Here is a 23,755-nt window from a genome sequence, read left to right on the forward strand (position 1 = left end):
GATGATATATATGGGAGGGGCATGGAAGACATCAGGAGACAGGTGGACCTTAGAGAAATTTCATGGATTTTTGCTGCTTCCCCAAATTTGCTTGCTCTTTAGTGGTTTGTACATTCAAAATTAACATACGCCCACTAAAAATCTCTTCAGTTCCTTGACAGTTTATATTAAAGCTGTTATAAATTTGTGAAACTTATGATGTCTCCCTGCCAGATGGGGTTTTTATAATTTGGGATGGGTCAATAACATAAAATGGAGAGTCTATCTCAAGAAAGCTGATCTAACAATAGTTATTTTTATTTTTTAAAGCAATCGGGGTTAAGTAACTTGCTCAAGGTTACACGGCCAGTTATTTCTGGGTGTGGTGCTAAGTATCAGAGCCCGGATTCAATCCCAGGTCATCCCAACTCTGGGACCAGTGCTCTTACTCACTGAGTCACCTGCCTGCCCCAAATAGTTATTTTTTTTAAAAGAATTTTACTGTGCCCAAAGGGCTATCACATTTGCTCCAACAATTCCACTACTAGGTCTGTATCCCAAAGAGATTATGAAAAAAGGAAAAGGATCCATATGTACATTATGTACAAAAATGTTTATAGCGGCTCTTTTTGTGTTGGCAAAGGAAATTGTGGGGATGCCCATCAGTTGAGGAATGACTGAATAAGTTGTGTTATTTGAATGTAATGGAATACTAGTGTGCTATAAGAAATGATGAGTAGGCAGATTTCAGAAAAACCTGGATTTACATGAATTGATGCAAAGTGAAGTGAGCAGAACCAGGAGAACGTTGTACGCAGTAACAGTAACATTGTGTGATGACCAACTTTGATAGACTTATCTCTTCGCAGCAATACAAGGATCTAAGTTGCAAAAAGACTCATGATGGAAAACACTATCCAAACCCAGGGAAAGAACTATGGAGTCTGCATGCAAATTGAAGCATATTATTTTCTCTTTTGTTTTTGTTTTTTCTTTCTCATGGTTTTCCCCTTCTGTTCTGATCTTCTTTCACAACATGAATAATGTGGAAGCATGTTTAATATGATTAGACATGTATAGCCTGTATCAGATTGCTTGCCATCTTGGAGAGGGAGAAGGGGAAGGAGAGAAAAACTTTGGAACTCAAAATCCTATAAAAGTGAATGTTGAAAACTATGTGTACATGTAATTTGAAAAAAAAAATTATTTTTTGGCTTTTTGGAGGTCAGTTGGAGTTAAGTGACTTGCCCAAGGTCACATGGCTAGTATTTGTGTTAAGTGTCTGAGGCCAGATTTGAACTCAGGACCTCCTGGTGCTCTATTCACTAAAATAATAGACTGGTGCTCTATTCACTATAAATAAAATATTATTAAGTGGAAAAATAAAATAATAAGAGTTTCATTCATGCCTTTTTTGACTAACCAAGCTTTTATTATGCTCTTACTGTGTGCCAGGCACTGTGCCAGCTTCTGGGCTTACACATACCCAGACAAAAGCGTCTTTGCCTTGAAGGAATTTACATTCTAATGAGAGAGAAAACACGTGCACACAAATTAGATAAAAGACATAAAATAGATGTGAGGTGACATTGGAGGGGAAGGTACCCGAAGCCTGGGGTTGTAGGAAAGATACCAAAGCAAGTGCTTAGATTGTGTCAAGAGGGAAATGAGGGACATTCAAGTGAGCATCTCAGATGCAGAGGACAACCAGTGGAAGGCACTGCAATGTCGATGTAGCGACCACGTGTGAAGAGCAGGATGAAGGCCAGGATGGCTATAACCTAGCATGGCAGGGGAATGTGTAACGAAACATGAAAGTTAGGAAGGGGCCAGGTTGTGAAGAGCATTCAGTATCAGAGGAATTTTTATTTGGTCTTGATGCTAATAGGAATCCCCTGGTGTTTACTGAGTAGGAAGTTATGTGGTCCCATTTATACTTCAGGAAAATCCCTTTGGCAATTCTGATCATAGGGTCAGAGATTTTTGGAGCTGGAAATGATCAAAAGAGGCATATAGTTCAACTCCTTTATTTTACAGGTGAGAAAACTGAGGCATTATGAAATTAGGTGACTTGTCCAAGGTCACAGCTAGTGTTTGTGGTAAGATTTGAGCCTAGGTCATATTTCCTGTTAATGTATGCTCCCTGAAAATTTCTTCTTCCCCCATTGATGATATGGTTACCTGTGGTAGCATATATACATTTATGTAATGCATGCATATATATATATATATATATATATTTTTTAAATTAAATAGCTTTTGTCCCCTAAATAATACATCCTTTAGTTTGCTGGTAAAAGAAACATAGGAGTGTCGGATCATGAGTTAATGGATAGAGTAATTGATGACCCACACCTACAATATATCTCAAACCTGGCAGTGCGTGCAAGGGGCCCATGTATGAGGAAAGGACTGGTGCTGTGGCAATATTTTTCACCAGTGAGGGGACTGAGGCTTAGAGAGGTTGAGTGACTTACCCAAGGTCTCGCAGAAAATAGCCATCAGAACCAATTTAAACTCAGATTTCTCAACTTCAAGTCCATCACTCTTTCAACTATTCCATGTTACCATAACCCATGTTAAACATTGTAGATGGTTCATCTCACAATGATTTCCCAACTGTGAAACTACATGAAAATCCTACTACGCCCAAATTTACACTTTTAAGTGATTCAACCCGTTCTTACCACACAACACGATGATGTTTTCTTTCTCATATGTTTTTAAAAAATGAATTTCAGAATGTACAGGATGTAATAATATTGGGTTATATTCAATATATAACAATTTGTAAGTATTTAAATAATGCTTAAATGTTTGCAAAGCACTTTACATATGTGAAATTATTTCATGTAGCATCTTCGTGAATTTCTCTCCTCCTACCCAACAAGTTGTCCCTTGGGTACAATGAATTAAGAGGGGAAAAAAATGTGGTTTAACAAAACTAGCTAACACATCATCTCCATCTGACGATCTATATGATATTCCACATCCATAGTCCCTTTCCTCTTCAAAAAGGAAGGGAGGTACATTTTCTCATATTGTCTTCACAGCTGATCTTGGTCGTTATAATTCCACAAAGTTCCATTGCATTGGGTTATTGGTTTATTATAGATGCTAGATGACATGAAGGATAGAGAATGTGATATAGAGTCAAGAAGACCTGAGTTCAAATTTGATCTCAGGCATTTATTAGCTTTGTGACCCTGGCAAGTCACTTAACTCTGTTTGCCCCAGTTTCCTCTGTAAAATGAGCAGGAGAAGGAAATGGCAAACTACTCCAGTATCTTTGCCATGAAAACCCCAAGTGGGGTCACAAAGAGTCACACATGTCTAAAATGACTGAAAAACAACAACAAAAAAAGAGGAAATAAGACACAGAAATAATTATTAATGTTCCAAAATCATATGAAGGTTTTAATAGCTTAAGGTTTTTTAAATTTTAGTAGCTCAAAAGTGCAGTAAGGCTTTTTGGAACACGTTGTGTGTGTGTGTATATAGATGTATACACTGGAGCCGGTGCTCTTACTCGCTGAGACACCTGGCTGCCCCTAAGCAATTGGGGTTTAGAAACTTGCTCGAGGTTACACGGCCAGGAGTTTCTGGTTGGGTAATAAGTGTCTGAGCCCGGATTCGATCCACATGTCATCCCGACACTGGAGCCAGTGCTCTTACTTGCTTGCTGTGCTACCTGGCCGTTCCAGTTTTAATTCTTTTATTTAAAATGTTTTTTACCCCCCCCCCCCAAATTATAGACTAAGCCCATAAACCTCTTCATCATTACAAAATTTTAGGTGATGTAAACAAGGAATTGCTTTTTATTCTTATTTTTTGTGTAAATTTGAACCTCTGATTGAGTGATATTTATAAGAATTTTATTATATTTTTTAAATTAATAATAGTATATATATATATATATTTTTTTTAAACATTTGATTTTAAAACTTTGAATTCCAGATTCATTCCGTTCCACCTTTACTGGGAAGATAAGCAATTAAGTATAGGTTGTACATGTGTAGACATGCAAAACATTATCATATTAGATATATTGTAAAAGACTGACTATATTTCCCTCCCTCCTATCCCACCTCCCACTTGTTCTATTCTCTTCTTTGATCCCGTCAAAAGTGAGTGCTTCCAACTTCCCTCCCCCCCAGCCTGTCCTCCCTTCTATCATCCCCCATCTCATCCCCTTCCCTCCTAGTCTCCTGTAGGGTGATACACTATTTAGTGTGTATGTATTCAATGAGAATAAGGTTTTGCCTTTTTGCCTTCCTATTCTTCCCCTCCATTGTAACCATTTTCCCTTGTGTCTTCTATATGAGATAGTTTACCCCATTCTGTCCCTCCCCATCTCCTCTCATTATATTCCTCTCTCACCTCTTAATTTCACCTTTTAAATATCATCCCTTCCTAGTAAATTGGTCTTGTGCCCCCTATGTATACCTGTAAACATATATATACACATTCACATATGTATTCATATGCCCACATGCCCTCCTATATGGATATATATATTTCTATTCCCTTCAACTATTCTCATACTGAGAAAAGTTTCATAAGTTACAATTATTGTTTTTCCATGCAGGAATGTAAATAGTTCAACTTTGATAAATTCCTTGTGATTTCTTTTCCCTGTTTACCTTCTTATGCTTCTCTTGCTTCTTGTATTTGAATGTCAAATTTCCTATTCAACTCTGGTTTCTTCATCAAGAATGCTTGAAAGTCCTTTATTCCACTGAATGACCATATTTTCCCTGGAAACAGGATACTCAGTTTTACTGGGTAGGTGATTCTTGGTTTTAATCCCAGCTCCTTTGACCTCCAGAATATCATATTCCAAGCCCTTTGATCCCTCAGTGTAGAAGCTGCCAGATCCTAAGTTATCCTGATTGTGTTTCCACAATATTCAAATTGTTTCTTCCCAGCTGCTTGTAATATTCTCTCCTTGATCTGAGAATTTCGGAACCTGGCTGTAATATTCCTAGGAGTTTTCTTTTTGGGATCTTTTTTAGGAGGTGATTGGTGGATTCTTTCAACCTCTTTTTTATCCTCTGGTTCTAAAATATCAGGGCAGTTTTCTTGAGAATTTCTTGGAGGATGATTTCTAGGTTCTTTCTTTGATCATGGCTTTCAGGTACTCCAATAATTTTAAAATTATCTTTCCTGGATCTATTTTCCAGGTCAGTGCTTTTTCCCATGAGATTTTTCCCATTGCCTTCTATTCTTTCATTTGTTTGGGTTGGTTTAACAGCTTTTTGATTTCTCATAAAGTCATTAGCTTCCATTTGCTCCAATCTAATTCTGAAGGAATGATTCTCCTCAGTGAGCTTTTGAGATTCTTTTTCCATCTGGCAAATTGGTTTTTTAAGGCATTCCTCTCCTCATTGCCTTTTTGAGCCTCTTTTGCCATTTGAGTTACTCTATTTTTTAAGGTATTATTTTCCTCAGTCAGATTGTTGACTCTCATTTCATAAGTTTATTGCATAATTCTCATTTCTCTTCCCAATTTTTCTTCCACTTCTCTTATTTGCTTCTTAAGGTCCTCTATGGCCTGTAACCACCTCGTATTTTTCTTTGAAGCTTTTGGTGCAGGAGTTCTGACTTCACTATCTTCTTCCTGTTCCATGCGTTGATCCTTTTTGTCCCCAAAATAGGAGTGTAAAGTTGGGTTGCTCTGTTTATTTTACTTCCTTTGCCTGCTCATGTTGCCACTCAGTCACTTGACCCCTGGGCTTTTTTGCCCCAGTGGGACTCTGTCACCAGACAGGGGAGCTTCTGTCCCAAATGCTGGGGTTTTCCCAGCCCCTGAACTATTAGTTGGGTGCCCTCTCTGAAGCCTCCACATGCTATGGCAAGCTGGTCACACACCCTAGGACCTCCACTAGGTGGACCACAATCCAGATCCAAGAGCAATCACCCCTCAGACTGGTTGCTTGGTTCCCCTACACCCTACAGGCCAGCAGCTGAAGCAGCCATGTGTGGCTGCAGTTGCAGGGCCAGGATGCCTCAGTGGCTTCTTGTCCTGGGGTCAAAAGCCAATGGACTCCCAACTACTGGATCCCAAAATCCACACTGCACTGACCTCTCATTTTGTCCTTAGCATCTATGTATTGATAATTCTGGACTGCCACAGCTGCTGGTGATCTGAAGTCCCTCTAGCTGTTGGTTGATTAGGCCTGCCCTGGTTCTAAAACCTTTGACTCCCAGAGCCCTGTTCTGGTCGATTCCTGCTTGCCTGCTGGGCTGTCCTCAGTGGGAGGTTAGCTTCTCTATGTCATTTTGTGTTTTTTGTAGCTCCAAAGTTTGTTTAGAGTCCCCTTTTACATGAATTGGGGGAGGTGGAAGCCAGAGCCCCACAGAGTACTCTTTCTACTCCACCATCTTGGCCATTCATTATAATTTTAGAAGTATAAGCTGTTATAATGGAAGTGAGGTGGACAGAACTAAAGTTAACTACAAACTGAACAACAGTAATAATGCTATCTTAGTTTTCTCATTATCCCCCTCCTTTCTTTTAAAAATAGATAGTTCCTGATTGCCAGCAGAATGAACAGGGAAAGAGACTCAGTAACTACAATTGAGGAGGACTCTCAGCCCAATGATGAAGTTGTTCCCTACAGTGATGATGAAACAGAGGATGAACTTGAAGATCAAGAGCCTGCAGTTGAACCAGAACAAAACCGTGTCAATAGAGAAGCAGAGGAAAATCAAGAGCCAGTAAGAAGAGGTAATGATACGAGGGAATGAGGTTTGCCCAGCAAATGGGTAAAAGCTGTAAACTTTTTAATGTTGTCTCCCGCATTCCAGCTATACTCTGGACTTAGACAAATTCCATCCAGTCCAGTCTACACTTGCCATGATTGTTTTTCCCTCACTTTTCTTCTGCCTCCTCAAGAGGCTGCTTTTGACCATTAGATTGTTAACTCCTTGAGGGCAGGACTGGATTGGAGTTTCATTTTCCTCTTTTTGTATGTCCAGCACTTAGTATAGTCTTCAGCACATAGAATACACTTAATTAATGTTTATTGATTGATTAAAAGTGGTTAGAGGAATTAAAGAGCACAAATTGGCCCTCAGGAGAATAGTAGTCTGTATTTACTAATAAGTAGTGCAGGAACATTATGATTTGGGTAAGCAGTCATGAGCCAAATAATCTCAAACAAAGTAACCAAATCCTACAAAATGAAGAAGAGTCAGGTGTAAAATGTTGAATTTGCAACTGCTTACTTTTTGCCAAAGGAAAAATATATAGACAGGTAAAAGAATGACAAAGATGTCTGATCGGCTTTGTTTACCGTTCATCTCTTTTCTGCCCATAGATTTATAAGATCTTGTGGTTATTTTTCATGCTTATCTAAGTCTTGCTCATTCAATTAAATCATAGGGTTCAGTTTCCAATCCTATCCCTGTTTTTAGGGTAACTTGAGTCAGTATGTGTATATACAATAAGCTCTTAGCAAAACTTGTTGAATGAATCAAAATGCTACAAAATTATAACTTATGTGATAGTTCTAAATTAACTATGGAATATTCAATATCAATCCTGTACACCAATTGTTCTTTCAACATTTAGCAAGGGTTTTAAAGTTTTTTTTATTTTCTTTAAAAAAAAAATTTGATGTTAGCTAATACAGAGAAGTCTGAAGTTGTGGGTTCAAATTTTTCTTAGAATTTTAAAAAAAGTCCTAATATCTATATGCTACATCTGACAAGGTCCAGCACACTCATTTTATACCTGTTGGTGTCAGTTGTCAGCTATAATCACACTCCACCAGAACTGTTGAATGGTATAAATTTATAGTGTCCTGGGGCAACTAGGTGGTGCAGTGAATAGAGCACCAGGTCTGGAGTCAGGAGGTCCTGAGTTCAAATGTGACCTCAGACACTTAACATTTACTAGCCCTGTGACCTTGGGCAAGTCACTTAACCACAATTGCCCTGCCTTCCCCGCTACAGAAAAGCAAAACAAAAAATTTATTGTGTCCTAAGACCTGTGACTTCTCTTTTCTTAGTGGCCCAATCTAGGGTTTTTCCCTACTATTTTTTTTCTTTCAATCAAAATGGCCCTTGAAAAGCATGCTGGATCAATAAAACAAAGATTATATGTGGTGACTAAGTGGAATTTATATCAAGAATACAGGGATGGCTTAACATAAGGAAAACTATAAACTGATTATATCAATAACAAAAATAGTAAAAATCATATGATTATATCAATAGATACAGAAATAGCTTTTGTTTTTGCTTCTCTTTTTTTGGAGGGGCAGTTGGGGTTAAGTGACTTGCCCAAGGTCACACAGCTAGTAAGTGTTAAGTGTCTGAGGCGGTATTTGAACTCATGTCCTACTGACTCCAGGGCTGGTGCTCTATTCACTGCACCACCTAGCTGCCCCAATAAAATTAATTAGCAAAAGGTAAAAAATATCAAAAGAATTAATGTAGTTTGGCAGAGCCAAGATGGCGGACTAGAAGCACAACCTTTCCTCTGCTCTGGCTTCCACCTTCCCCAATCCATGTAAAAAGGGGACTCTAAACAAACTTTGGAGCTGCAGAACCCAGAAAATTACACAGAGAAGCTAACCTCTCACTGAGGACAGCCCAACAGGCCAGCAGGAATCCAGCACAGCACTCTGAAAGCCAAGCCCAGCCCAGCCCCATGCCTAGGCTTTAGCCCTAGAGCAGGCCTGACCAGCCTCCTTCCAGAGGGACTCCAGATCAGCATCAGTGGCAGTTTCCAGATTTATCAACACATAGATGCGAAGGACAAAGTGAGAGGTCAGTGCAATCTGGACTTTGGGACCAGTAAGTGGGAGTGCATGGCTTTTACCCCTGGGGAGAGAAGCCACTGAGATGCCTGCACAGCCAGTCAGTGCCACGTAGCAGCTTCAGCTCCTGGCCTGCAGAGTGTAGGTGGACCAACCACCAGTCTGAGGGGTAATCGCTCTTGCTTTAACCTGCTTGGATTTGGATTGCAGTCTAGGGTGGAGGTCCTAGGGTGTGTGTCCAGCTTGCCAGAGCATGTGGAGACTCAGAGAGGTCACCCATCTAATATCTCCAGCATCTGAGAAAACCCCAGCATTTGGGACGAAAGCTCCCCTGTCTGGTGGCAGAGTGCTACTGTGGCAAAAAGCCCAAAAGTCAAGTAATTGAGTGGCAAAATAAGCAGGCAAAGGAAATAAAACAGACAGAAGATTCCAACATTACACTCCTATTTTGGGGACAAAAAAGATCAAAGCATGGAATAGGAGGAAGACAGTGAAGTCAGAACTCCTGCACCAAAAGCTTAAAAGGAAAATACGAGCTGGTTACAGGCCATAGAGGACCATAAGAAGCAGATAAGAGAAGTGGAGGAAAAATTGGGAAGAGAAATGAGAACAATGCAAGAAAATTATGAAATGAGAATCAACAGCCTGACTGAGGAAAATAATACCTTCAAAAAACAGACTGACTTAAATGGCAAAGGAGGTTCAAAAAGACAATGAGGAGAAGAATGCCTTAAAAAGCCGAATTTGCCAGATGGAAAAAGAATCTCAGAAGCTCAATGAGGAGAATCATTGCTTCAGAATTAGATTGGAGCAAATGGAAGCTAATGACTTTATGAGAAATCAAGATGCTGTCAAACAGATCCAAACAAATGAAAGAATAGAAGGCAATGTGAAATATCTCATGGGAAAAAGCACTGACCTGGAAAATAGATCTAGGAGATATAATTTAAAAATTATTGGACTACCTGAAAGCCATGACCAAAGTAAGAACCTAGAAATCATCTTCCAGGAAGTTCTCAAAGAAAACTGCCCTGATGTTTTAGAACCAGAGGGCAAAATAGAGGTTGAAAGAATCCACCGATCACCTCCTAAAAAAGATCCCAAAAAGAAAACTCCTAGGAATATTATATCCAGGTTCCAGAATTCCCAGATTAAGAAGAGAATATTACAAGCAGCCAGGAAGAAACAATTTGAACATTGTGGAAATACAATCAGAATAACCCAGGATCTGGCAGCTTCTACACTGAGGGATTGAAGGGCTTGGAATATGATATTCTGGAGGTCAAAGGAGCTGGGATTAAAACCAAGAGTCACCTACCCAGCAAAACTGAGTATCCTGTTTCCAGGGAAAATATGGTCATTCAGTGGAATAGAGGACTTTCAAGCATTCTTGATGAAAACAAACCAGAGTTGAATAGAAAATTTGATATTCAGATACAAGAAGCAAGAGAAGCATGAGAAGGTAAACAGGGAAAAGAAATCATAAGGAACTTATCAAAAATGAACTATTAACATTTCTACATGGAAAAACAATAATTGTAACTTATGAAACTTTTCTCAGTAGTTGAAGGGATTAGAAATATATATACATATGTCTATATATGAGGGTATATGGGCATATGGAGGGGAAGAATAAGAAGGCAAAAGGGAGTGGGTCAACCTTATTCCCATTGAATCTGGCTTGAGGAGGGAGTGAAATACACACTAAATAGGGTATCTCACCCTCCAGGAGAATAGGGGAGAAGGGGATGAGAGGGGGGATGATGGAAGGGAGGGCAGGTGGTAGTGGGGGGAGGGAATTTGGAAGCACCCAGTTTTGAAAAGGAATGGTATCAAAGTAGAGAATAGAACAAGTGGGAGGTGGGACAGAAGGGAGGGAAATATAGTCAGTCTTTTACAATATATCTAGTATGTTATTGTTTTGCATTAGCCACACATGTACAACCTATTCTAAACTGCTTATCTTCCCAGTAAGGGTGGGTGACAAGGAAGGAAGGGAATGAATCTGGAATTGAAAGTTTAAAAATAAAATATTCAAATATGTGTGTGTGTATTATATAAATATATACTATTATATATTATTACGTATTACATATACATATATATGTATATAATATGTATTATATATTATACATATATATACTATTATTAATACCATCTTACGTGTAATTGGGAAATAAGATATACAGGCACTGAGGCATAGAGATCTACTGGAGAAGTTGAAATGGGTATGGGAGAAAATATGGGAGAGAGCAGATTGGAGGAGGGGATATCCTGTGGGACTGCTATTTTGGGCCGGTGGGTAGGGGAAAAATGGGGAGAAAATTTGTAACTCAAAATCTGGCAGAAATGAATGATGTAAATCAGAAGTTAATAAAGCATTAAAAAAAAAGAATTAATGTAAAGGAAGGAGGTTTAGTAGTACCAAATCGTAAACTATATTATAAGGCAGTAATAGCAAAACTATCTGGTACTGGAAAAGAAAATGGTAAACCACTCCAGTATCTTTGCTTAAGAAAGCCCCAAATGGAGTTATGAACAATTGGATATAACTGAAAATGACTGAACAACAGAATTCCTCATTGGGTTTCCTATATCAGTGAAATCACAGGTCTAATCCCTATCTTTATGAAATTTAGAGTCAGTATACATTTCCAGCATATATTAGATGTCCTATAGACATCCCAAAGTCATTGTGTCTACTATAAAGAACTAGTTATCTTTCCCACTAAAGCCTCCCCTCTCCCCAACTTCCCTATTACTGTCAAAGGAACCACTGTACTCTGGGTTATCCATGTTTATCAGTCAAACTTACCTTAAAAATCCACCTCTTTATATCTACCTTCTGTATGTTCCTTTCTCTTTATTCACACAGCCATAACTCTAGTGCAAGACTGGACTATTGCCTTCTTTTAAAAAAAAATACTATTTTATTTTTCCCAAATTACATGAAAAAACAATTTGCAACATTCATTTTAAAAATTAAATTCCCAATTCTCTCCTTCCCTCCCCATCCCTCTTATTGAGAAGATTACTAATTTGATAAAGGTTATATATGTGTCATCATTGCAGTAGCCTTCTGATTGGTCTTCCTGACTCAGGTTCTTCCCCATTCCAGTCTGTCCTACCCTCATCTGCCAAAATGGTTTTTCTAAAATGTGGATGTGACCTTGTCACTCCCTTGCTCAATGAGTTTCCATGACTCCCCTGTTACCTCTAAGATCAAATATAAACTCTTTTGGGGGGCATTTAAAACTTTATAACTAGAATATTTCCTACCTTTTTGGGTTTCTTGCACTTTATGCAATTCCATTCACTTTACATTTCAGAAATACCAACCTGCTTGTAGTTTCTCCAATTGGAACAAGACTCTCCATTCTGAGTCTCTATGTCTTTGTACTAATTATCTCCTCATCTTCATCTCTTCCTCTCCACCTCTTGGTTTCTTTGGTTCCCTTCAAGTCTCATCTATTCCAGGATGCCTTTTCCGTCCCACCACATGCTAATGCCTTCCTTTTTGAGACTGCCTTCCATTTACTCTGGAAATACGGTGGGTCCAGAGTCAGGAAGACAAGTTCAAATCCAGTCTCCTACACATTCTGTTGTTTACACGATGTCTCCCGCCATTAGAATATATACCTTGAGAGCAGAAATTGTGTTTTTCCCTTTCTTTGTATGCCCAGTGATTTATTTGGCATATTTTCATTGTTGTTGACTTGTTTCGTGTTCAACTAAACACAGTAAATTTGTGTTGACTGGCTGAAGAAGCTTTAGATTTGGATTCTTAGGACCTGGACCCTGTTACTTTGTCTTTAATGACCTTAAACTGATCAAGCTTGATGGACCTTAGTTTCCTCATCTGTAAAATGAGGGGATGAGACTAAATGTTCTCTTAGGTCCCTTCCAGCTTTTAGAGCTATGATCCTATCTACCATGTAACTATACTGCATCTGCCATAAAGTGCTAAGAATCCATAAGGCATTTATTTCCCTATTTGGCTTCAGTTTCCCCTCTGCATTTTGCTGTACATGGCAGCTTCCCCTCATTCGTTACTCTCCATCACTTTTTTTTTTGCTTTTTTGGGGGGAAAGGTAGGGAAATTGGGGTTAAGTGACTTGCTGAAGGTCACACGGCTAGTTTTTGTGTTGTGTCTGTGGTTGGATTTGAACTCAGGTCCTCCTGACTTCAGGGCCAGTGCTCTATTCACTGCGCCACCTAGCCACCCCTCCATCACCTTATTGAGGCTACTGAAAACCATAAAACAAATCTGTGGGTATTTTTCTTCTAATTATTAATTTCATTAATAATTATTATTAAGCCAAGCAGTATGCTTTCAGTTATGTGTTATTTTAAAGCAATGAACATAAAACAGAAATGTTTTATATCTATCATAAAAAAGTTAATCAAATAAAGTTAAAAGAAGAAAATTGAACATGAAAAAGAAGATGGTTCTCAGTGATAAGAAGCTGAAAGTGGTTGTTAGAATCAGGGTAAAGTTGAAGAAACCAAACAAGCTAAAAGTTTAGTTCCAAGTGATTGGCCAGAAAGATTTCTTCCTCATTCTTTTCTGCACTGTAATATAGACATTTTTATAACTGTGATTGCCGCTGATAAAGTACTTTTTATCTGTTGGCACCAGAATGAGTGACTAGATGAATTTATTTATCTTTGTACTTTGTTATTTAGGCCACACAGTCATATAGGTTGGTTAGGAATCACAGAATTAATCTCGGTCATTTGCATTCAGAATTTAATAGAAGCACTTAGTGGAAGAAAACTATCAACTCTGTTTTTTTCCTTGGCACAGACAGTCGATGTGTTCCAGGACTTGGGTTGTCTGTTCAACTTGTAAAGGACAATTAATGCAGAAGGCTGCCCTCTTCAACCCATGGAAATTCAGACTTGATATTACTTTGGGTTTATTAAGTGGTCAATTTGACTATTTGTTTTCAAACACAACTTTACTTGGAGTTTTAAATTCTGTTTTCTGGAGCAACTCTAGATACTGGTGATTTTGTTAACTATTCTCTCTTTCCTCTATCCCCAACATACATACATCTATACATATATAATTCATATGGGTTAAAATTGTAATCGAGAAGTATCATGGCATAGTGGAAAGAAAGATAGACTTGGATCTAGGAAAACCAGAATTCAGGTTCTGCTTCTGACACATACTGCCAGTGTGACCTTGAGGAAATCTAACTTCTCAGAACTCTTGGCAGCTTTCTGAGTATATGTTTTAGAAAATGTGCATCGCTGACTTGGTAGAAGGAATTGACTCATCTGATAGCTCCTATTCCAATGAAATCATAGTTCTAGTTCCTAGCATATACACCTGTGTGCTAATATGTATATATAAATAATACAATATTTACATGTGTGTACACACAAATATATTTATAAATGTGCATATATGTGTATATATTCTATACATATATGTGCATATATGTACATACGTGTATGTATATTACATATATGCATAGGAGAGAGGGGTGTGTGAAAATATTTAGGGTATTTTCCTTCACTGAATTTCATGACAGAGAATAGTCCTGCTCTGAATTTATCAGTTGGCACTTTTTTTTTTTGACAGTTTAACCAGTCTATAATTTTATACACAAATTCATTGTCAACAAAAAAGGAATTTCTCTATGAAGAGTCATATGTTGCTGAATAATTAGGGATTACAGTGGGCCACCATCTTTCTTAATTGTATTGTCTTGATCTGAGCCAACAACCTTTAGTTGTTTTTTTTTTAATCTTTAAATATGAGAGCAGAATTAAAATTCAGTATCAGGCAAAATGCTTTAAAATAGCCAATGGAGGGACAGCTAGTTAGCACAGTGAATAGAGCACCAGCCCTGGAGTCAGAAGGACCTGAGTTCAAATGTGACCTCAGACACTTGACATATTTACTAGCTGTGTGACGTTGGGCAAGTCACTTAACCCCAACTGCCTTGCCTTTCCCTCTCAAAAAAAAAAGGAAAAATAAAAAAATAACCAATGGAAACTAAAGTGACTTTTATTGTGTACAGGTGTAGGCATAGTATAAGCACAAGCCAATGAGTGAGAGAAACTTGTGAGTTTTATTTATGTAGCTTTACTTTGAGTTTACTTGGAGATCTAGAAGGGGCCGGTTACCACAATAAAAATACTCTCCTAGGGATGTAGGGCCTACTTTTAGATCTGCAGGAGGTACCACTAGAGATACTCAAACTAGAATTTACTTGAGAAGGAAATAGGAAGATTATCTTCCTGATTCTTTTAAGCTAAAGGTATCTGTGATGAAACTAGGGGTGGAGTGGGGTGGGGTCAATCTGAGAATGTAATCTCATCAGCCTTAGAAGAATTCTTATAAATTCTCTTGCTCTTTGTTAATCTTTGAAGGCTGTACTTTGTCGAACAGTAGCTAGATGGAAGATGGAAGAATTGAAATCAGTTAGTGTTAAAACATGGTTTTGTTTTTTAGAAATATTCCTTCTCTGATCTGCGAAATAGGAATAATAATAATACCTCCAGTAAAATAAGGTGTTTAAAGTCATTTGCAACCTCTAAGTATTATACAGTGTCCCAAAATGTGTTAAATGTGTTTGATCTCTTGGGGTAAAGACCTAGTTATGGTATTGCTGGGTCAAAGAGTATGCATATTTTAGTAGTTTTTTAGACTGTTCCTAACTACTTGCCAGAATGGCTTGATCAGTTTCCAGTTCTACCAATAGAGCGTCAATGGACCAGTCTTCCCACGGTCCCTCCAGCATTTGTAATTTTCTTTTTTTAAATCAAATTTGTCAAGCGAATGAGTATGAAGGGCTACCTCAAAGTTATTTTAATTTGCATTTCTCTCATCTTATTTTTCAGTAAGCATTTAAACCCAAATCTTATTCTAAGGTCCAATCCTCATTCTACTATTCAAATTCTTTATCTTGATTCTATTCACTAGAGCAAATCCCTGAGGACAACATTTTACTTGCCTCATTGGAATTACTTAAAAGTATAAAACTACATTCTGCTATTTTTTTATTCTATAATTAAAAATTTCCAGTAATTCAAATGGGTCTCTTCGTCTAATTCAAATGAATGTAATTTTAATATATCCTTTGGTGATAAAGAGTCAGCAGATGATGATAGTATTTAAGATGAAGAATCTAATAATTAAGCTTTAAGCCTATCACCACATCAGCAACATGGCACTATTTCTCTTGGCATTATTTCAGTCTGGTTGTGAAGTCAGCAAGGTGACGGCATCATTTTACATGGTGAAATGATCTTTTCAGAGGAGCAGGAAGAGTTTATGATGGTGTGCATCTAAATGATCCTTTTTTTAACCTTAGAACTATGAAATTATAAATCCAGACTACTAAAATTGATCGACATAGGGAACCTATGAAATCTGGAAATGAATTATATTTGATATGTGCCCATTTCTTTGTATACCTCAAGAACTGAAATTCTGCTCTCTGATTAAGGCAGGCCCATACAACATTCTTACAGCCCTCAAAAGTGGCCTGAGGGCTGTATGTTGTGTAGGCCTACCCAAGGGTATTTAGACCTCTTAATCACTTCTTCTGAAAGGGTCTATGAAAACTTGGTTTGTGCCCTCTTACACTCTGTTTCATGCCAGTGTTGATTTGGGTTACTAAAGTCAAGGTTAATTATGGAAAGTCTGTGTGTGTAGACATTCCATAATAAATTGGTGCCAAAAGGAAAGACAACATTTTCTTTGTGTAATAATTGGTTTTAGTCCTTTTTATTCCACTGAATGTCATGGTTCAGAAATTTGTTGTGGTAGCATCTCCAAAGCTTCAAAGTCAGTATTTGGAATTGTAGAGGCTTAGGGTTATAACACAGAAAAGGACCAGAAAGACTTTACAATTCTATTCCTAACTTCCTTTTTTGTTTGTTTTATTTGGGGTTTTGCAACCAACGAAATTGATAGAAGTGAGTTGACTTGCCCAATGTCACATGACTAGTTATTTGTAGAACATGAATCTCTTGACATTGAGTTCGGTGTTCTTGCCACCATATCCTGCTTCCTTTAAGATGAGCAGGGAATTACTTTTTCCATGGATAGCTAGAAAGAGATCCAGTTATATAAGAGTAATAATTAAGATCTGGAAAACCCAAATCACTGGAATTAAACTATAAAATATATTTAATGATAATAATAATAATGCTAACCAACTAATTAGTTACCAATAAAACTAATAACAGTAGTGCTTTTTGTGGTTACAAAGCATGCCTCATTTGGCACCTCTCCCCAACTTTGCAAAGTAAATAGTGCAAATATTGCTATCTTCCCCATCCCCCCCTTTTTTGTTCAGATCTGTGGTTTCTTTGGTGTCAGTTCTCTGTGAAGAAATTCTTTCTCCTACAGATCAGCAACTGCTTTGAAGCTAATAGTGCTTGTGAAGGGTCCTTAATTTTGTGTGTTTGTGTTGTGTATCATTGACCCCTTTTGTCTGGTAAAGCCTTTGGACCCCTTCACACAATAATGTTTTTCAATCTATAAAATAAAATACACTGGGTTTTAGAGGAAAGTGATCATTTTGAAATAGTTGCCAAGTTCAGGGAGCCCAGGTTAAAAAGCATCCATCCTAGAAAATCGCTTGGGTCTGCACAGAGGTTAAGGGACTTGCACCAGAGTCACATGGACAATATGTGTCAAGTGTAGAATTTGAACCTCAGCTTTTTTCTGATTCTGAGGCCAGGTCTGTTTCCACTATATCATACTAAATCTCATTCTCATTTTTCAAATAAGGAAACTGAGGCTCAGAGAGTTTTTGAGTAAATCAAGACCACATAACTAATAAATATCAAGGGTTGAATTTTTAACTCAAATCTTTTGACTCCCAGTTTGAAAAGAATCAACATAACATAGCAGAAAGAATACTGCCCTGGGGATCAGACAAGTTGGATTTGAGCCCCACTTTACTTGTGCTTCCTTGTTTGAGCATCTGTTAAATGAAGGGCTTCAATGAGATGACCTTTAGGTCCATTGTCGTTTCAACACACTATCAATAAGGTGGAAATATGTTAAAGTAGGAAAGAAAAAAAAAATCCCAAGCTCTAGAAGAGTAGAATACAGAATTGGGCTGCATGGGGACTCATTATGGTAAAGGAAGAAAATATTAGAACTTTTCTTGATTATTTAACAAAAAAAAAAAAAATTAAGCTTTAGTAACGTTTAATCCGTGGATTGATTGACCTTAGAGTCCTCACATGGTCCCTGTGTCAGGTAGTCAGATATCCCATAAGAGCATGGGAGCTATCCTGAGGGAATGAGTGGCATTTTGACAATAGAGGCGATTAGACAGTGGCATCTTCACCCATTCATTTCCTTTCCAGTGTGTTGCGATGCACTGCCCTTTCTGGGTGCCTGGTTAGTGAATTTATGCATGATATTATCTAGTTTTAGCTAATCTAATCCTGACAGAGCAAATGTCTTTAAAAAGATTCCCGAAAAATGAAGAACAACAAAAAAAAAGCAAAACCAGTGGTCCAAAAAGGATGAGAATAATGGGAGTACAAATAAACAAGACAGTATAGCTGAGCCTTCTTTCTCCCGGTGCTTGTATCAGTAGCATCACCTGTACTGTGGGGTAAAACAAAACAAAACATCTCATCAGAGGGGTCTTTCTCTGTGTCCTCGACCCTTTGGCTGGCCGGTAAAGCCTATGGACCCCTTCTCATAGCATAGGAGTACAAAGGAAACCAATTATATGGAAATACATATAAACATTTTTTTGAAGTTCATAGACCCCAGGTCGAAGAAGCTCTGATCTCATCCGATTGACAAAAAAAAAAAGATTTTTTATTATTAAGAATTTTACTAAAAATGAGGATTTACATCTCCTATTGTTAATGATAAGCCTCACCCCACACATATATTGGGACTTGATATTGTGAAACCATCTCAAATAAAATAATGGTTAAAAATTAATCTTTTGTTACTGAAAATGATGTGTCACGGGAAAAAAAAACTAGCATGTCTGTGCACATAAGAAACTTGGAAACAATTTTCTAATCTGTTTAAAAATCTTCCAAATGAAGCATTTCAGTGTATCTTTGAACCTGTTTATTAAAAAAAAAAAACCCTAAACATAGGTATACCACACTTTCTTACAAGAACAACTGATTCACAAGAGGGAAGATGAAACTTTACTAGTGGGATTATAATAAAATTCGTTGCAATATTTGTGGTTCAGATTAAAAAATGAGTCTCACGATTAGCTTAGGACAGCCAAAGACATGCTTCTTCCATTTAGATCTACCTCTTTTGGTGCGGCATCCTTTTCAGCTGTTTCAGCCAAGGATCACAATACGCTGCCCTTACAAGCAGACCTTTGCATCACCGTTATCACAAAGTGTTCCACCAGCATCCCTGAAAGAAGGGAGCATATTTAATGCCATGGCCTTCACTTTAAAAAAATAGTATTTTAGTCAGAGTGATAAGACTCTTTTTTGTCCTGCTAAATAAAATATAAAATAAAAATTTATTTCTTTTTATTCATATTTTATAGTATTATATTAAACTATTATACTATACTAGAATATATAATATATATGATATAATATATGATAGTATAGTATTATATACTATAGTATATAATGCTATAGCATTATAGTATAGTAGTATAGATATTATTATTGTAATATTTTGTTTTAACATTGAGAAATGATAAGAAACAACATTCACATTTGTTTCCTGTAGGTCACTTAATAAATGAGATAATTTTCTTTGTAATAAATGTTTTGAATTAAACTTAGGAAGGTCACTAGTCACATTATTTGAAAATTAGTGGCCATAACTGGCTTGCTAACTGGCTTGGATTTAAGGGCTTTTTTTCCTCAGCAGAGTTACAATTAATAAGATAATTACAAATATATGAGATTTTTCTGCACATCTCAATTTTGCAAAGATTTAATATTTTGGGAATAGAAATCTTAGAAAAATAAGTTGTACAGTATGAATAAGGTAGGCTAGCCCACTTCCTTTTTTAATTGCATTGATTTTTCAATTAAAAATTTCTCACCCTACAACCAATTAAGACAGTTCTAATAAATATGCAGTCAAGCAAAAATTAATTATTGTATTGCTTATGTCCAAAAATATGTTTTGTTCTTCATCTAGAGATCAATAATCAATACATCTTTGTCAAGAGGTGGGGAACATAATTCATCAAAGGTTTGCTAGAGATTTAAGTTATTGACTTACTCTTTGGAGAGGACAATGGATTCATTCAGTCTTATGCCTCTTTCCTACCTTCATACCTTCCTGATCAATTTAGAAATCTATGGGTCACTTATATCAGGATTACTATTTCAATGTGATTCTCACCTCTCAGTTGTAGATGTTGGGAGAAACTGGCTTAAGATGATATCATTTGCTTTTATTCGGGTTGACTTTTTTTGGTGTGGTCTGTTGCCTTTCCTTGTTGATTCCACTACTCTTAGCCTCCCCCAACTTCTTCCTTTTTGTTTCACCTTTGTTTTCTTTTGTCTTTCCTTTCCCTTCTCCTTGGCCTGCTTACTCCTCTAGTCTTTACTTCTTCCTTTGTCCTTACTCTCCCTCCTGAGGACCACAGAGGTCAAGGTGAGTTTCCTAAGGTCATAAAGGTGGTAAGTAACAGAGCTGGGATTTTATTCCAGTCTTTTGACTCCAAAGCCACGGCTCTTTTTACTGCACCCCACTACTTGTCCTATATCATAAGACTTCTTGGGTGTGACAAACCTGCTACACTTTTTATCATATCACAAATTCATAGAATTTAGGAATCTTTTTGATAACATTTTATGCCATAAATCAGCCAAAATGAACACCCAAGAACTTAATAAATAATATTTGTTAATGAAATATCTACTATCACTGTGCTCTGGCGCTTCAATGCCCTATGGAGGTTAACTTGGGTTTTTAAAGGTAATGTCAATAGAGCACAAGTGTACATAGATGATACTAAGGTAGAAAGGCTTTGAGTGTTGTCCTAGGGATGAATTGGATGTACACACATGTATATACACATATGTTTGTGTGTATACACACACATACTTTTACATATCCCTCAATTGAGGCTCCAGCCTAGCTGACTGAAAAAGTTCATCAACAAATTGGCCATGTTGTGATAAAAATATGATAAAGAGAAACTGAAGCATAAAGTTTCAGGCATGTTCAACTTATTAACAAGGCTAGCAATTGCCAATAGATGGTATCCAAGGCTTCTCAGTAGCCAGGGATGCATCTGATGGCCAGAGTACCTCTTTTACACAGTTGAAAAGGTAGCAGGTTATATAAGGTAGCACAAATAGTCTAGTGATGTCAGCTAAACTAAGACAGTTGATTGGTCTTACACAAAGATGGAGAGTGGGCTTATATCTGCTTTAACTCAGGGAGGAGATTTCCAGTATCTACTCTGGAAAGTCTTGTGATGGACAAGTATCCTGTGACCAGTTGGACTCGTATCACTTAATGGTCAGCAAAAGCTCACAGATTTTGAATCTTTGTGGTCAGGCTGTAGCCCACAGGAATAAGGAATTTATACTTTTACAAACTCTACCACTGAGGCTCATACAATCAAGTCCAGATATGATCCATAAATACTGATACATTGATTAGATACAATTTTCAATCAATAATTAATGCATAATGCAAAATAAAGTGGTATTGGTTTTTAATTTCACAGCTATTGGGTGATGGATTTTTCAACTACCACAACTTGCATGGATCATCTGCTTAATCTTAGAGGATTTCTGATCTGGCTAGATGCAGGAAGAGTATTCACATATATGAAATCATGGCTTCTTGAAGAAATAAGGTGCAAAATTGAATTATAAGAATTTAATACAATAAAGGAGTTGTAATCAGACCTAATTTTTCATTCATTTCCATCAGACTCTGGGCATTAAAGATCAGAGAATATAATGGCCATGAATACACAATTGTGAATAGCATCCATTGATTGGTGTTCTGAACAAACCCACTTTTATCAACACCTAGCAAATTTGTACATTACCTATGGATATCTGGTCTTGTGTTTTATTAGGCATAATGAAGCAGTCAGTCACTAAATATTTAATAAGTGCACTGCTAAGCATTAGGGATTAAAAAAAAAGAGGCAAAAAAGAGTCCCTTACCTTAAGAAGTTCACAATCTAATGAGGGAGACAAATAAAACATGTACAAACAAACTATATACAGGATAATAAAAGAAATAATTAAGAGAGGGAAGACACTATGTTCAAGAGGGATTGGGAAAGGCTTCCTGCAGAAGATAGGATTGTGTTGTTATTGTTATTTATTCATTTTCAGTCATGTCTAACTCATGACCCCATTTGGAGTTTTCTTGGCAAAGATACTGGAGTGGTTTGCCATTTCCTTCTCCAGCTCATCTGAAAGATGAGGAACAGAAGCAAACAGGGTTAAGTGACTTGCCCAGGTTCACACAGTCATTAAGTATCTGATTCTAGATTTGAATTCAAGAAGATGATGAGTCTTCCTGACTCCAGGCTGGATACCATGTACTGCACCACCTATAGCTGCCCTGAATAGGATTGTAACTGAAACTTAAAGGAAACCAGGGAGGTTAGTGTAATAGTAATGGAATATAAAGATCCCCTTGTATTGGCTTGGTTTTTGGTTTGATTGTATTAAAACCCAGAGCTTGTGAATCCCACTTGTGGGATGGACTTGTTGACATGAAAAGAGAGTGCTGAACTGGGAGGAGCTGATGAATTATAGGGAGAAACTGAAAAATAGTGATAGGGCATGACAGAGAAACAGTCTGCTGAAGGACTTGGAATGGAATGGGATTGTTTAAGCAGGTAGAGGTGTCACCTTTGTAAGGAGTAAGACCACCTCATCATGTGAGAAAAAGGGGTGAGGGAGAAGATTATGTGGCAGCATGTGTAAGAAGAGGGGGTTCACAGCAAATGGCTTCATTTTTTTTTCTGTAAAATATGAGGCAAGGTTTTCAACTGAGATGGTTTGTGGAGAGGGAGCCATGGGAAATTTGAGGAGGGATAGAAAGGTTTCGAAGAGATACTGTGGAGAGTGGAATAATGAGTTTATAAGAGAATTATTCTTGTTTTTTCTTCCCCTTCCAACTTGAAAAGTCCCTAATCTTTCTTCCAAATAGAAATTAGATTACTTAATATTGTAGCCTAGTTAATTGTTTTCTTTTAACTAATTGGTCATATTTGATCAATTGTTGTTAATGTATAAAAATCTGTTTCCTCCTGGATTTGGGGTCCAGTTCCAAAGCTGAGGAAACCTGTTCCCAGTTTGTTGAGCAATTGGCATACATTGCTTAATAAATCAATATGCTCAGAAGATTTTTTTTTTAAAGCGAGGATTGCATAGCAACAGTCAGGACCCAGATGAGATTGTGTAGCATATTTGTAGTGGACCCAGTCAAAATGGTTGTGTGATTTTCTCCACCTTTATTCACCTATGCAGGAATAAAGGCAGTGGATTGTGGCAGTCATCCAAGGCTGAGGCTTAGTAGGGTACAATCAGGGAAATTATAAGGGGGTTAGGGGACTCGAGAAAAGGGCAGTGTGGAGTTGAATTGGTTCACCAAGGGGTCAAGATGGAATAAAGAGGAAACAGTGGCTAATGCAGAGAACATAGCCTGGGAAAGAATTAAAGGGTCGAAGGTCATGGTTAGATGGATAAAGCATAGGGTTTGGTGAGGGAAGGCAGAGAAAGGGGTATAAAGTCAGTAGATAATGTTCAGGTAATGGAATTTTGGAATTCTTCAATTTGGAGGTACTACATTTGTGGGTAATGGCAAGATCAAGGATATAATCATCTTTGTGTGTATGTGTGTGTGTGTGTGTGTGTGTGGTGGGGTGGAGGAGTAGGTCATAGTAGGCTGAGGAACAGAGTGTTTAAGGTATTTCAGGGAGAATCAGTATGTATGTTGAAGTCCCCTAATAGGGAATTGTTGATAAGAAGAAAATTGCGAGCCAAATATATTGAGGAAGGAAGGGGAGTGATCTGAGGGTCTATATGCA

The 23,755-nt window shown here is 37.5% G+C and overlaps 1 protein-coding gene across 1 annotated transcript in view; it reads left to right on the plus strand.

Moving 5' to 3' along the window:
• Nucleotides 1–23,755, plus strand: part of LOC138171903 (phospholipid-transporting ATPase IC) — a 164,404-nt gene that overhangs the window by 68,559 nt on the left and 72,090 nt on the right. Inside the window, exon 2 of the mRNA XM_069101458.1 lies at nucleotides 6,507–6,709. Coding sequence (XP_068957559.1) covers nucleotides 6,529–6,709 — 181 coding nt within the window. The 5' untranslated portion in view covers nucleotides 6,507–6,528. The remainder of the gene's footprint in view (nucleotides 1–6,506; nucleotides 6,710–23,755) is intronic.

Source organism: Petaurus breviceps, unplaced genomic scaffold, assembly GCF_028583685.1.
Source record: "Petaurus breviceps papuanus isolate PSGF00001 unplaced genomic scaffold, PetGlider_PUasm1.0 128, whole genome shotgun sequence".
Taxonomy (NCBI): domain Eukaryota; kingdom Metazoa; phylum Chordata; class Mammalia; order Diprotodontia; family Petauridae; genus Petaurus; species Petaurus breviceps.